General features: G+C 36.3%; 1 protein-coding gene across 1 annotated transcript in view; it reads right to left on the bottom strand.

Annotated features, from left to right (window-relative positions):
* The window catches only part of AK9 (adenylate kinase 9), a 77606-nt gene that overhangs the window by 47420 nt on the left and 13661 nt on the right, over positions 1–16525 (bottom strand). The window contains 9 exon segments of the mRNA XM_050893959.1: positions 2086–2242; positions 2917–3050; positions 6901–7045; positions 7499–7679; positions 7764–7903; positions 10984–11082; positions 12539–12613; positions 14772–14869; positions 15576–15780. Of these exon segments, the coding sequence (XP_050749916.1) occupies positions 2086–2242; positions 2917–3050; positions 6901–7045; positions 7499–7679; positions 7764–7903; positions 10984–11082; positions 12539–12613; positions 14772–14869; positions 15576–15780 (1234 nt within the window).

Genomic DNA, 16525 nt, shown 5'->3' with positions numbered 1-16525 from the left:
AACATAATTCTGAAAGCATCTCTCCCACCTCAGTGTTCTCCCTGCAGAAAAGGCTAGAGCTTGACTCCTGCTGTTTGTTATTTAGTACACAATTAACATTACATTACTGCATGCCAACTACATGAATAAGGTGCTTTTTGTGGTTGTAAGAAAGGACAATGCACTGTGTCCCAGAAACTAGGTTTATGAACATTTCAACATGCCTGAAATGCCTGGGAAGCAAAGATGAGGCATGGAAATGCAATTTGTCCTTAAGTTCTTTCTGGAAGTATCTGAGATGAGGAAGTATCTTCTTGAATGATAGGAACAGCAAATACGATTTTCTGACAAACACTACAACTGTTGATCTACAACTTCCTTGTAGAAATGTTCAGTCTGTATTTAGTCTGTATACGAGCTCCAGCCACACTGGAAGACTTTTACTTAAGATGTTAATGATGTGACTAAGTAGTTTAGGTACTGTAGCTGAGTTGTGAGGATGATAAGCTGATCAGATGACATGCTTCTGAAAAGCTTTTTTTATTTTTAAAAATAAGAAATCTGTTCTGAGTAAACTGTGTAACCTTGATTTGCTCATGTTGACTTTTATATTCAGGGACAAGGGTTTGAAAAGCTCTCTGGACTGATTCTAATATTGGGCAGTTACAGTATGAATAGACCTATCATTCTTTTCTTGAAGGGAAGTTTCTACTACTGAAAGACCTTTTGATAATGGACTGGGTTGAACAGGTAATGATCAAACATTGCCACAGGGCAATTAAACTTGTGGTGTGGTATGAATCAAGCAGGCATAATCCATTAAGACATGATTTGGCAGGCAAAACTTTTAACAGTGTATGAATCTGTTCAGTTTTTCATGCCTGGTACCAACCTTCCTTCCTGCTTGAAACAATAAAGTAAAAATCCCTTCCTCTGATTTCATGGGTACTAAGCTGTTGTATCAATCTGGATAAGAAGTTGCTCAACTTTTTTTGACCCCAGGATGGGGAACAGGATACACCTGCATACAGGTATTTCTCCCCAGCTTTTCTCTCAAGCAGAGAAAGTTCATATCTATAACCTGATTTTGCAAGTGGGGAAACCAATGCGGAGGCAGGGAAATTTGACTGAAAGCTACATCGCAAGCTGGTGGCCAGCCAGACACAGAATATAAAAGTCTGAAACTGCAAGAGTCCAGTGGTATTTACTGCTGATTGTAAATAGGGGGAAATTGTAAATAGAATTATGTCCTGGTTTCGGCTGGGACAGAGTTAACTTTCTTTTTAGTAGCTGGTACAGTGCTGTGTTTTGGATTTAGTGTGAGAATGATGTTGATAACACGCTGATGTTTTAGTTGTTGCTAAGTAGCGCTTATCTTAAGCCAAGGACTTTTCAGTCTCCCGTGCTCTGCCAGCAAGCAGGTGTGCAAGAAGCTGGGAGGGAGCATAGCCGGGGCAGCTGACCCGAACTAGCCAAAGGGGTATTCCATACCATGGAACGTCATGCCCAGTATATAAACAGGGGGGAGTTGGCCGGGAGGCGTGGATCGTGGTTCGGGAACTAACTGGGTATTGGTCAGCGGGTGGTGAGCAATTGCATTGTGCATCACTGGTTTTTTCCTTCCCCCCCCTTCCTTTTTTTTTTTTGTTGCATTTCTTTTCATTACTATTATTATCATATTTCATTATTACTATTGTTAGTATTATATTTTACTTTAGTTATTAAACTGTTCTTATCTCAACCCACGAGTTTTACTTTTTTTTCCTTTGCTTTCGTCCTCCTCACCCCACTGGGAGGGGCAGGGGGAAACAGCTGCGTGGTGCTGAGTTGCTGACTGGGGTTAAACCACAACAAATTATAAATAGGAAGAATTTTCTTTACTGCTTTTGTAAATCATTCCTGTTTTCAATTCTGTGTAATTCCCTTAATCCAAATTGTAAGAAATTTGGGGTAACTTTGTTGATTCACTGGATTCTTCCTTCTCTAGACCCCTAAAACGTTATAAATGGGACATAACTACTAGTTTTTCTTATAAGTGTGCTTTATATACAGATATTAACACAGAAAAAAGAAAAGATTAAGTTTCATTAGTGTGCATTTACTAACCATCTTTTTCTGTATCCTTCAGAAAGACAACAGTGTCAGGTAAAAGTCCTTTTTCTGATAAAGCTGACCAGTGATCTACTGACAGAGGGTAGTTATCCACTACCCATCCTCCTTTTTCTGGAGCACCAGGAAATCTGTCTTTGTTCTTCTTCATAAGCTGTTATAAAATGTCAGGTTCAGTTACATAAAAAGGCTAAGATAGTCTGTGAGCTGTTCAAAAAGACTGCGCAATACAAAATGATTTTCTAAATGTTATCATTTTTCCCTATTGTCATTTCAGGTCAATAGAAAGTAAGACATTTATAACTTTATATGTCTGAATGAAATAAAAACATTTTAAACGAAAAGAGATTAATGTGCCAGTGATTTTTTAAGGTTGCCCATAAAGAATTTAGATTCCAGTTTCAATAGTTACAAACTAGTGAACAAATTTAAAACAGTTCAAGATTCTTGGATAAATCTTCATCTACAATTCTTTTCAAACACTTGTATCTGGTGTTGAGCTCTTTAATAGTGACTAAGAGTATAGAAGTAGGGCAAGCATACAGTGATACTTCCCTCAGATAATTCTCCCAGCCTTTAACAATTTGTAGCCCAGGTACTTTGCAAGACAGAAATAATTTGTGTATATATGTAGTAGTCCTCAATAGATTTGTCTTTCATGAACTTGCTCAGTCTCTCCTCAATCCTATGTAAGCTTTCAGACTATGTGATATAAACTAAACTGATCTTTCAAATGGAAAAATTAAGAACATATATAGATAATGTATAAACTGTTACAGGTTGCTCTTAGAAAAAAAGTGCTTTGCTATATAGTACTTGTAGTTTTACCTCTGCAATAGCTCTCTCCAGTACTTCAGCATATATTTCAGGTGACAGTGTAACTTCAGAGACTGATGCACTTTTTATGGCTTCTTCTACCATCGCTTGAACTTCTGGGTGGTCAGCAGTTATCTCTGACATTCCTAAAAATATAGATTTTTTAAAGCACTTCACAAAATTCTGAAATACTTATTTCCTCTGGTCAGGAATAACTGCTAGGCAGTTAAATCCAGCCACTTCGTAATTACAGTGCAGCAGTCATTTTAAGCAATATTACACACTCATACTGAGAAAGAATCAACTACCAGTTCTTCTGAATGCAGTTCTAGAGGGTATTTCATGAAGATAAATTTTAAGATCTTGGTTTGCTCTCTCATTACAAACTCCCCCCTTTTTAACTGTACAGTATTTTCTACCACTAAGAGAAATATTATTTCAATATGAATGGAATGACATTTGTGTACTAGAACAATCAGGCACCAGCAGCACCTGAGAATTTCCTTTGATTTCATTTCTCTTTGATTCCTAAATCAAAAGGTTGACCAGATTAATTTAAAAATCAGTAGAAATCATAGATCAAGACAGTATATTGTCAACAATCAAGAAGCTGGCGTTCCCTAAGACGCACAAAACGTTCATATTGGATCCATATTTTGTTATTAATTGCTGACACAACGGACTGTAAGTGTTTAAAATTTTTGTAAGGAACACTCAGTGTTAGCTCACAGTTTACATACTAATTTGATAAAATTTGGTGAAAAACTGTTTTAAGCAACTGCAATATCTACTATGTGAAGAGTATAATTTGGAAAAAATGCCATATTTACTTTCTGTAATTATGCCAAGATTTTTCATTGATTGTGTTGATACTTTTTACATGGACAAATTTACACATCATCAGGTTATTTCTGCCAAGTTACAAGCTCTCTGGGAAGGGGACAATATCTTACTGTTTCCATTCTGCAAAAAACCTCAACCCAACCCAAACCCAAAACCAAACAGACTTTACAGTTATCGTAGCTAAAGATATTATATTCTACTTCTCCAGTTCAAGAAATAGATCTTTCTTTAGTGCTCTCTTCAACATCTTTTGCTGGTATAGAATGTCGTAAATTAAAGGAGGAATATAATTGCAGGAACAAATGTTTTTCTTTAAAAAGACAAAGACATTTGTAAAAACTACCTCACAATCCACATTTATTTCATTTCCATTTTAGATCCTTATGAATATATTTCATTAATGTCCATTAATTGGATCTACCTAATAATCTGTCTTCCTTGGTTGAGATGAAATATCAGTCTGTTCTGTATGAAAAAATACTACTATTTGTAAACCATGTCAGGCTTACAAACCTATTATTTCATTTGTTTAAGTATATTTCAACAGGTTAATTAAAATTTAGCATACTTTTAAGTTTCTCATATTCAAGTGGCAAAAACTCCTACTCCTGAATTCAGATCCTCTCTTCACTTATTTTTTTGTTTGTGTGTAAATTAACAGCTATTCTCCTTATCTATTAAAAAATTCTGAAACAATCTTATGCTATAAAAAGATATGCAAGTGAAAATACCAAACTTTTCCTCAAAATACATGCTTAGCTCCAACAAAGGTCAGTGGGAGTTTTTTCCCCTGTACACTAACGTGGTATTAATGGGTTAGTACCTTTCAATGACAAAATTAACCATTTCAGGTTTCTCAAAACGACAGTATCAGCAACAAAGAAAAAAGTTAAAATAGTCCTACAAGTGTAAATGAGGAAAAAAAAATATTATCTTTCACTTTCTAATTTGCAAGACACACTGAAGGCATGGAATGACATGCTTAAAATAGTTAAGATTTACTTTTTACTTTTTTGGATGATGGCAGATTTTATAGTAGTTCCCTCTTCAAAGTTTATTCCCACTCTGTTTTTAGTGGGTTCTTCAGAATCATCTGCTTCTTTGACACTACTATGTTCTTGCAAGTCTCCTGTAGTTATGGAATTGTATTAAATTCACAGAAAACTAGATCAGTAGAAAACCCTTTTATACAAATACTTCACCACAAAATCCATCTGACTAAACCAGCTACACATCAGCCTTCTCTTCATCTGCAGCCTCCCAATCTGTGGAATCCCCCAACACACCTCCTAGGAATCACAAGCACTTTTCCAGCCCTAGTGAAGGCAAGACTAGTACCCATCAGCCTGTGAGACACTCTCTAGCAGTACCAGTTTTTATATGTCTCTTTCTCCCCTCAAAAGAAAAGAGATCAGAAATATGACAAAAGCCAGAAAAGAGTTCAAAAATACACAAGTCTGGAACACTTCCTCAGTTCAACAGATTTAATACCCTTGCCTATTTTCCCCCCAAACAGAACAATGTGGTTCTGTTTGAGCTGGATGTCATCTGAGACATCAACAGACTGGGACCCTCTGAGTGTGTGTATGTTACCCTTTTAGTCTGAATCGGAAGAGTATGTTTTAAGTGAATCTCCTGATCCTTCCCATGCTTTGGTACACATGGCAAAGCAGCCTTGGAACATGCAAACGAATTGATTTCTTCCAGATGCACATTTACTATGCTGAAACCATTAAGTGTTCAGCCCACAGGATCACAATACCACTAGTCAGAAAGTCTTCTGCTTCAATCTCCTGACCTACTCTGACAGTAGACAGAAACTCTGTGGACTTCAGTGGAGTTTCATAGCCTCACTGTCTATCCCTGAACTGGACTTGGCAGCACTCAGGACAGTCAGAGAGCCATTTAACTAATTAAACTAATATGTCTTTTGAATAATTTTTAGTGATTCTCTGTAATTCTCTCAATAGGCAGAATTTACTAGGTAATTAACTAAATAATTTCATTAGGAATAGGAAATACTTTCTGGGATAGTTACCTCTAGATCTAGATTCAAGCTTCCAAAAATATTTAATTTCCCCTTCTGACGCTTTCTTACTTTCGATGAAAATTTACATCCTTCATCTATTTGTAGTTCTGTTTTCCAATAAAATCGCTTGAGCTCTCCAAGGTTATTAATTAGGATTGAGTTCTCATTAATCCTAATATGATTTCACATACCTGTCCTCAGAAGTATTTACATAGCCAGGAATCTGGAACATAACACTGTTTAATGGTTTTAATTTTGGTGTTATAGTTCACCATTATTCTTACTGCCACGCCAATGGTTTTTGTATCACTGTCTGCTTCTATGTTTTGCAGCACCAGAGGAATATACTGACTTCTTGTTAGATATGTATCTATCCACAAGTAAGTCAAATATGGTGATTCCTTCCTTAGTTGAACAAGGCAAAATGGCCTGATTGTCCATTTGAACCATAACTAGAGCTAACTGGAAAAGGCAATTCCAATTCAATGGAAAATTTTCATTTCAAAAGAAATAATTTTGAAAAAAACCCACTAAATTTCCTGCAAAAGAAAATCCAAATTTTGTTTAAAAGATATTAAAAGAACATGTTATTTTCACCTTTTCAAAATATTTTCTGAATTCATCAAGCTGCAAAAACCTGGGCAGCTTAAGAAGTCTAAATGTGACCAGAGCTGGAGAGTCTTGTGAATGTGCCATCTGAGACAGCATTCTTGGAAGGCTGCTCCAAAGTAGAAAATCTGTAGACTGTGGGTTCACATCAGCTTAGCTGACAAGCTGCTTTCTTGAAGAAAATTTCGAAGTTGCAGAGATTTAACTTGTCAGAAAGTCATTTAAAGTTTCCAACCAGTATCAGTCAGAACCAATTTCTTCTTTCAAAAAGAGCTTAGAAAACTCTTTCTTACATACTCATGGCCCTCAGCTTCAGAAGATTTATATATAATATAAAAAATTCTGAATTCTGCTCAGCTATTCCCTTCACTGCATGTTCTTTTAGTTCATATTTAATGCACAACTACCATAACAACTTCTGTAATATTTTATAAGTCGAAGTGACAGCAATTGCTTCAGTTAAATAACCTAAACCAAATAAGATAGCTTCAAAGACCATGGAACACCTTATTCACCTGATTCTCTTGACTGTTTTTCTAATTCCAACCTATTTTTCACTGCTGTTATAGCCTTTTCTACTGTATCCCTTTGCACTTGCTCAATGTTTTCTTCTCTTGATTCTTCCATATGGGGTTGAATGAGTTTGGCCATATCAAGAACCTAGTGAAATGATTTGAAAAAAAAAAAAAAAAAAAATCACAGAAGAGAAATATAGTATCTGATCCAACTTCTATACAATGAAATGAATTTGGAGAAGCTCTGCAAATTTCAGAAATTACATATAATTCAAGTGCAGGGTTTTTTTTGTGGAAAAAATAATTTCTAATTTGCATTTACATTTAATTATCTCAGATACAAAAGGTATTCATAATATTCTTATGCTAAGACAAATAACTGACACAAATATTTGTCTTACATAGAGGGTAAATAAAAATATTTTTGAAATTTAGCTACTTTTATATAAATTAATTTCACTAAATTACTATGTTTTCTCTGTAATCCATATGTTTGCAATGTGCAATGTGTTAATAACACAACAGGAATAAGAATGTGCTTAACTGATTCCCAAGCCTCAGCTGATACCTTTCTTACGTAAGACATTTATTAACCTACCTTTCCTTTATATTTCTGTGCAATTAGGTTACAAATAGTTGTTCTTCCAGAGAATGGAGGACCAAATACTAGTACTTTACAAGGAGGAAGTGGCATTGGTGGTAACAGGTAAGGCCGTGGATTCAACATAAATGTTTTCAATGCCTCTGGGGATGACAGTACGTACATTTTACCTAGAAAACTTAAAACAGAAGAGAAGCTAACAGATACAGACAATTATCTTATAAAATAGAAATAAAAATAAAAAGTGTCAAATTCCACTAACCTGACAGCCAAGTCTGGGTTTCCCATTACAATATCACCTTCCTTTAGAGCCACAGGACATGTTTGCCCCCACCTGCTTCTACGCCATCGGTATCTGTGTGCTATTAGTTTGTAAGATGACAGAACCCGGAAGAGTTCATCCTGTTTATGAAAACAGCAATAACAGCATATGTAGTTTTTGTCTGAAGCTACGTATGCCTTGTTCTTAGCCTTTTTTGAAATATTTTGTTGGAAAATAAGCAAACCTAAAAAGAAAACCACATCACGCTTTTTAGAATATTTTTGAAAAATTACATATTTCAGAACTGGAGGACAATTTTAAGGAGAAACTATTTAGTTTTTCCATTTTATTTAATAAAAATAGTACTTAAAATAGTTCCTGTAGGCTTCATTTATTATTTTCAGAAGTTTAAAATAATAAAGAGGTATAAATCAGCTATTTATTGAAGATGACAGAAAATGGCCAAGATTTTTTCTAAAGGGGATGAAGAAAGGACCGTGGTCTGTGTGGGAGAATAGCAAGGTCAAACTATCTCTTTTAGGCATGCAGGAATGTCATGTGATATGAGTAAGCTTAATAGACCTTTTACAGAAGGTGAATAGTGAGTGAATCCTAAGTTTATGGTGACTCTAAATTATTCAGAATAGTACAGACAAGTGCTGGCTGTGAAGAACTGCAGAAGGACCTTCAGAATCTAGGAAGCCAGGCATTAAAATAGCAGTTTTACACAGAAAATGATGAGTTGTCATTGACTGTCACTACTCGGGAATAGATCTTGGAATACATACTTCCACAAAAACATTTGGTCAATGCCAAGGGCAATCAGAAAACCAACCTGAATGTTAGGAATGTTTACCTGTATCAGATTTGTGTGGCAAGGTTTTGGTAGCGGGGGGGCTACAGGGGTGGCTTCTGTGAGAAGCTGCTAGAAGCTTCCCCTATGTCTGACAGAGCCAATGCCAACCGGCTCCAAGATGGACCTACCGCTGGCCAAGGCCAAGCCCATCAGCGATGGTCTTAGCGCCTCTGTGATAACATATTTAAGAAGGGGAAAAAGTTACTGCACAACAGCCTTTGCAGCCGGAGAGAGGAGTGAGAATATGTGAGAGGAACAACTCTGCAGACACTAAGGTCAGTGAAGAAGGAGGGGGAGGAGGTGCTCCAGGCGCTGGAGCAGAGATTCCTTGGCAGCCTGTGGTGAAGACCATGGTGAGGCAGGCTGTCCCCCTGCAGCCCATGGAGGTTAACAGTGGAGCATATATCCACCTGCAGCCCGTGGAGCAGGTGGATGCCCGAGGGAGGCTGTGTCCCCGTGGGAAGCCCACGCTGGAGCAGGCTCCTGGCAGGACCTGTGGCCCCGTGGAGAGAGGAGCCCACGCTGGAGCAGGTTTGCTGGCAGGACTTGTGACCCCATGGGGGACCCATGCTGGAGCAGTCTGTTCCTGAAGGACTGCACCCTGTGGAAGGGACCCACGCTGGAGCAGTTCGTGAAGAACTGTAGCCCGTGGGAAGGACTCACATTGGAGAAGTTTGTAAAGGACTCTCTCCCATGGGAGGGACCCCACGCTGGAGCAGGGGAAGAGTGTGAGGAGTCCTCCCCCTGAGGAGGAGGAAGGAGCGGCAGAGACAACGTGTGATGAACTGACCGCAACTCCCATTCCCTGTCCCCCTGTGCCCCTGGGGGGAGAGGAGGTAGAGAATTCGGGAGTAAAGTTAAGCCCGGGAAGAAGGGAGGGGTGGGGGGAAGGTGTTTGAAGATTTCGTTTTATTTCTCATTATCCTACTCTGATTTGATTGGTAAAAAATTAAATTAATTTTTTCCCCAAGTCGAGTCTGTTTTGCCCATGATGGTAATTGTTGAGTGATCTCTCCCTGTCCTTATCTCGACCCATGAGCCTTTTGTTATATTTTCTCTCCCCTGTCCAGCTGAGGAGGGGAGTGATAGAGCGGCTTTGCTGGGCACCTGGCATCCAGCCAGAGTCAACCCACCGCATTAGCAAAGAGAGAACAGAAGATAAAGGTTTATTTTTTTATTGTATAAATCTTGCTCTCATCTTTACTGCTATGTGCATTCTGCTACCCTAATCTCAAAAAGCACACAGTAGAATTGGAAAAGTTTCAGAAAAAGGTAATATGACTGATTAATCACACAAAAAGATTTTCATGTAAGAAGAAATAAGATTAAGTAGACTGAAACTCTTCAGTCCAGGAACAAGACAGCTACATAAGAACAGGACAGAAGTCTGAAATCATGAGTTATTAGAGAGCAGATATAGAGAACAAAACTATTTACTGACTTTTGCATATCAACAGCTAGAGGACACTGAACTAGAAGGTGGCAGTTTGAACACAAAGGGAAGCAATTCTGTATATGATGTCCAGTTAAGCTGCAGAACTCCTTGCCCCAAATACTGTGGATGCTAAAAGCTTACGCAGACTAACACAAACACACAGATTAACTAAATAATAAATACAGATGACCTCTGACACAGAAAGTCCTTCACTTGTGAATTTGTCAGGGACTGAGAAAACAGAAAAGTGAAAGGAGGGGTGTTTCTCTGAAAATGTATAGTGGGGTCTCCTAGTTACAGTACCATTCATATATTCAATGTTTTGTTTAAGAAATAGGAAAGATGACTGCAAGTGAATATAGGTGAAGACATTTATGCAAAGACTTCTGGTTTTCAGTTTTATTTGGAAGGGACACAAATTATAATTGTCATGATTCAGAAAAATTCAGCACTAACTTGTCATGTTCTAATTACAGTCAATACAATGTATGTGATTTCAGCTATGCAGGATGTTGCTAAATTTGTATTAGCATGCTATTTCTTATTCAGGAAAAGAGTAAAGACTGAGCTAAGAGTCAGCTGCTGAGATTATTATCCTTTGGCTAAAGTTTCTTTATTTTCTTGGAAGGAATTAATTCTTCCTCTATTGCTAAAACAAACATTTTGTTCAAAATTTTATTATAATCACCTAACTTTTTTTTTTTAATGACAGACTTTTTTCTTTTCATACTCTTTTAAGGGGATTTCAGTCCCAGAATTATCTTAAATTCATGTTTCTGGAAAATCAAGGCTCAAAAAATGCCCCTATTGCATGGTAAAACAAACTGGTTACTGTGAAACAAAGATGTTATAATATAAGCTTACAGCAGAAAATAAAAAATATTTTTATAATTATTACAGTCAATCACATTTTAGAAAAGCACACTTACGTTTTCCAGTCCCTCCAGCATTTCTTCTTGCTGACTTTGAAGTCTAGTTATAGGAGCTCCATTTCGAACACCCAGAGATTGAAGTCGAACTACCACTGACTGAAGAAAAAATAACTCTTGACTTAGTACCAATCAAAACTGCTTTTGTGATCCAAAAGGACCCCTGAAGTATTTTTACCATTGTAACTTATTATTTATATAATGGCTACATATACACTAAGGCCCACTTTCTAGCTTGGAGTCATGCTAGTTACTGAGCTGAGTTTTAACAAGCTATTTGGTAGATACAGGCAGCGCAAAATGCTGAATCACAGCCCTTATATCTCCTCATTATGCTGTGAATCCCAAGCCTTCTAAAGGAATAGGCTGTGAAGGATTCTTTCCCACAAAGCAGTGGAAGTATTCAGATGAGCTCCAATCTGAAAAGGAGGAAAGTCTCTTTAGGAGACCAGATTATGCACACTTGGAAGTAATACAACTTTGGGTAATTTATTTAAAAAGATACTTAAACCAGATGTCTGCCAATGAGAATCAGATGATACTAAATTTAATTGAAGTATTTCCTGAATGTAATCTTGCTTGAATGCAAGTGTTCTTGAAATGAAAAAGCAAATTTTGTCATGTTTGGACTAGTTTCATAATAGGTCTTTGCCTTACTTATAGGTAAAACGGTTGGAAACATTACACAACTTGATTGCCTTTACTATAAATTTTCTGTTGTAATGTTCACAAACAGATCATAAATGAGGAAATTTTATGTTCCAACTCTGCAAAATTAGTGAGTTTTTTCCCAAAGGCCTACTCTTGGTAGTAAAGTTAAGCATAAATTGAAATAATACTTACAGAATTATAATTAATTCAATTTGTTTCAAATAACAGAGGGGAAACTGCAGAAGCAGCTCACTTTGTACATTGTCAAAGACAACCTCTTACTTCATTTTCAACCCCATACTTTAGGTTCTGATATGAAGCAACTCTTATTTCTGAGGCAGAGGATAAAATTATTTATCTTCAAATTTTATCGTTATAGTTTTTTAATAGGGAGAATGAGTTGCTATGTTATGAGCTACAAATCTAGACACAAGCACTCAGCAGAATTGTTAAAAGAATGAAGTGTCTTCTATTACACTGTAAAACAATATCAAAGTTCATTAAAATTCTGTCATTTTTTTAGACACCAGCACAAAATAAGCCAATTCTGTAAATATATCATACTGAAAATGTTTTAATTTCTCATATTAATAATGATATTTTGCACTAATACACAAAATAAAGCACTAAAAGCATATGGATACAATACAAAAGGGTTTGTAGCCTGCCTGAAAATATTCTCATGTAAGATATATGTAAGCCTGGAGGCGGTGCAGCGAATCTTATAATTGTTTTAGTAGAGCAACAAAAGCAAGCATTTCAAAGGTCATGTTTTCTAATAGTAATTAAATGAGTTTTATACACAACTTAAAATTTTGCCAACACCTTATAAAGAAAACAATCTACAGAACTGAGAAATTATTTTCTAGTGGTGGTTAACTAAGTTGATGCATAGCTTGCTTACTACAAAGAGATCATCTGGTTGCTGATTTCCATCCAGTTCAATAAGATATTGACAATCCTGTTCAGCCATCAAGTCCTGTTTAGAAACAAAGACATACTCATCAATTGAGTATAGTTAACCAGATAGTCACATTGAAGCTCATTTTGTTCCTATATATATCAAAGGCTGGACTCCTGTGGACTTCAGCGAAACCAAGATTCGTTGTACTGATGACTTATAAAATCTTCTGAAGAGAAACTGTTATTTGGTGATGGATAAATACAGAGAGAATTCCAAAATTGGAGTTATAATGAGTTCAGAAAACAGGTTAGATGCCCTAGCTCAAATGCAAGAGAGCTACAAAGGAGCAAGATACAGTAACGTTTTGTGTATGAATTCAACTTCTAATTGTCTAACTACTTTAATTCTCTGCTGGAAAATGGTGACAATGTCAATTAGCAGATTTCTTGGAAATACCAGCCATGAGACCAATGTTTTCATTTTGGTCCCGACTCTCAATTTCTGTAAAATTTGAACAATATATTTGATTTTTCTTATTTTCAATTTTCCCACTAGTAAATAAGATATTAGACTAAAATAGATATCCCGTTGTTAATGTCTCTGTCTGAGGATTGAGAACACTCACTCCATTCCTGACAGATGTTGGTCTAACCCCAGCCCTGAAAAAGCCTAGCAAAGGTGACTTTACAACTTTGTAGGTAATCTATTCCAGTTCTTCACTACACTTACGGTCAGAGTTCATTTCCTTGCATCTAGTCTAAGTCTTCTATACTATAAATTAAATTATTTGTCCTATCTTTGGTAGAAATAAGTACTAATTACTTCTTTCTAATACTCTTCTACAGAGAAGATAATAGTTTGTGTTTCTCTTATATACAATGGTCTTATTAGTACATCCATAATATTTGCTTTTGTACAATAGCATCACATTTATTGACTCAGTTTATGACTGACTAAAACCCCACAGGTTGCAGATTGTCTGCAGTACTGAGGTCTAGCCAATTATTTCACGTTGTAGTTGTTCATGAGGTTTCCTCCCTAACTGTAATATTTCACACTTATATCTACTCGATTTCATCCTAGCAACTTATCAAGAAATCAAAGTCTGTTCTCCAAAGTTCTTTCTGCCTATCCCAGTTCAGCGCAAACGGCACATCTTATAAGCTTTTTTTCCAGTTTCATCATCTCAACCTCTACCTGGGCCAGTGATAGACCCCTATGTTCTTTTAATGTATTAGTGGACCACTAAGTATGTTCACTAATACATTCATCATTAGTGAAGCCTAAGTAAGACCTACCAACTAGTGGAATGTGTTGAAAGTGTTGAAGTTTGGTGTACATCCTAAAGTAATTGAATCTAAACAACTTTCCGTTAGTTTGCTTACAAGAAATCCATGTGAGATTGCATAATGATTAAAGATATCACATTTTTTGCTTTCCCCTTCACAGCAGTAACAAGTTCGTTACCCTAGCAAAGAACATTATGCCAGTTTTACACAATTTTATCTATAGGTTTATCTAATCCATAGGGAAATTGAAGGGCATAAATAAAAGTAATTGTCAAGTGTGCAGCAAACATGAGGCTTTTGCAGTTGCTTGTACCAGGAGATTAAAAAAAAAAGAAAAAAGAAAAGAACAAATTATTGCTTTGGACCTGTTCTTGGGGTTTTGGGGGGGGGGGGGAAGATACATAGTAAATCCAACTTTCCTGAACACAACAAGGAAACAAAAAAACAATGTCACAGCTGCAGAAATTAAATAGGTGATAAAGCAAACTGATGGGCTAATTATTGTGTATATAAATCTGCAGGCAATGAAGTAGGTGAGGAAGAGAATCTATTGGAGTGGAAGGATATGGATGCAAAGGGCAGATTTCTTACGGGATTGCATGCTAGAATGGACTCTGGTAATGGTGATGATGCACTGGGCTCTTCAAATACTTCACTTCCTAGATTTAGGAAGCATCCGTGGTGGCAGGTATGGTTTCACTTTTAAAACTCGAAGTGGATTACTTTATCTTGACTCCAGAGTAGAAACAACAGCTACAGATGACAACTTTGTATCATTGATTTCAGTATGAATTTCAGAACCTGGGGGTATGTTGTAGCATGCCTTGTGCCCACCTCCATACAATAAATCTCAAACAAAAAAAAAAAAAAAAAAAGAAAACAGTGCAAGATATTTTAAAAAAATCTTTTGTTATGCATAATCATATTATTTTGCTTTTTCTTACTTCTAAAGGATGAAGCATTATATCCTTATACATTCCAACTCTTTCCTCTGCATTTTCAAGAATATCTTCAGGCCTCTGCACTAATTGATGCAAAAATTCTGACATCATAAGTGGATCTTCTGCAGTCTGCAGAATGAAAAGTTAAATATTTCAAGATACAGAAATAAAATAATGTACTAAACTAATTTTTGTCTTTACTCAAAGGTAAATAAAGTAGCTTTCCAGAGTATTGCAATGCATATTAGTCCAGTGATTGCTGACCATGATCCTATCCTGATGAAGTGTAGTTTCTGCAAATTGAGAGGAATGTGCCTAGAACTTGCATTGATAAATCTCTGGCCAGCATTATAAACCAGAACAATTCAACCCGAATTAAAAATTAATACCCTCATGAAAAAAAAGAAAATGCATTTGTAGTAGTCTAACACCAAAATGAGAAAACAAGCTAGTATCCTGCAAATACTAGTAAAACTTGCTACAATAAACAAAAATTAAGAACTCTTTTATTTGCTTAGACCAAGAAACAGACAATATAGAGTCACCATTCTCCTGATACACCATTTTAACTTATGGCAAGAAACAGTTCAGTGACTTCCGAGTTAGAGACTGAATCCAGGTTAAGCTATACAATAATCACCATGTGCTGTCATTTAAACCTACCATTTAAGTATTATCCCACATTTCTTAAAGCAGAACAGAAACTGAATTAAGATTAAAGTTGAGCAAAATTAATTCATAATGTAGTATGGTGATATTTTAGAATATCAGAATTTGTTCTGCTTTGTCTGGAGTACATTAGAATACTTTGCACTGTTTAGAAATTAGCAATATTTACCTCTTCTTCTTCCTGCTCTTCATCTTCTTCTTCATTCTCTTCTTCATGCTGATCTTTCTCTTTCTTATGCTTTTCAATAAAGTCAGGATCCCACTGGTTCCTCTGATACACGTGCCCTGAATCAGGGTGTTGCTTTTGTCCTGATATTCTTTGGCATAAGTCATAATCTGAACACTAGCAAGGAATAATTAAAAGGAAATAATGTGTTTATTGTACTGCTATAATAATATTATTTTTCCTGAAACTGCAGAATGGTGGTAGGAGACTGTTTGGCAAATATTTGGATTCATAAATTTCTTCTCCAATAACATTCTGAGTAAACACGAGATTTTCAAAAGCAGCAAATATTAAAGAAAGACTTAAACACTTGCATAGTTTTTCCCCATCTGCATTTTATATTCCATATCAGGAGTGTAGCCATGACTTGAGCATATTTTGCCATGCAAGTTATACCTTGTAGTATAACAAGTGTAGGTGTAGTTTATGGATAAAAGTATTTTGCAGACAGGCTTGTGGTTGCTTTTGCAATTAACGCCAAAGTGCTTTGGACTTGAGCAAGATTAAGTCAATTTTTACTAGGTGCCTCTGACCTCTCAGAGCTCTACTATTACCCAAAAGCATAGTGTCAGAGGCTAAAGGAGTTCAGCAGTTGAGAGCTCTGGAAAGTAAGCAATGGTCTTTCCATAAAAAGCCCTGCAGACACAAATCTAGTTTAACATTAAACACAGATAAATCTGGATGTGGTCTGTGGTGGTAAAATTATTAATATTTAAGATTTGAGAGGTCTGCCTAAGAAGTTTATCCTAACTAAAACATTCCTAACTAAACATCCTAATTAAAACATTTACCCTAACTAAAACATTCCTTTCAACTAAAAGCGAACAGTCTGTGACTGTTTCCACCTCCCCACTTCTGAGCT

The sequence above is a fragment of the Gymnogyps californianus genome, chromosome 3 (assembly GCF_018139145.2).
Source record: "Gymnogyps californianus isolate 813 chromosome 3, ASM1813914v2, whole genome shotgun sequence".
Classification (NCBI taxonomy): domain Eukaryota; kingdom Metazoa; phylum Chordata; class Aves; order Accipitriformes; family Cathartidae; genus Gymnogyps; species Gymnogyps californianus.
This window is presented reverse-complemented; position numbering and strand designations above follow the sequence as displayed.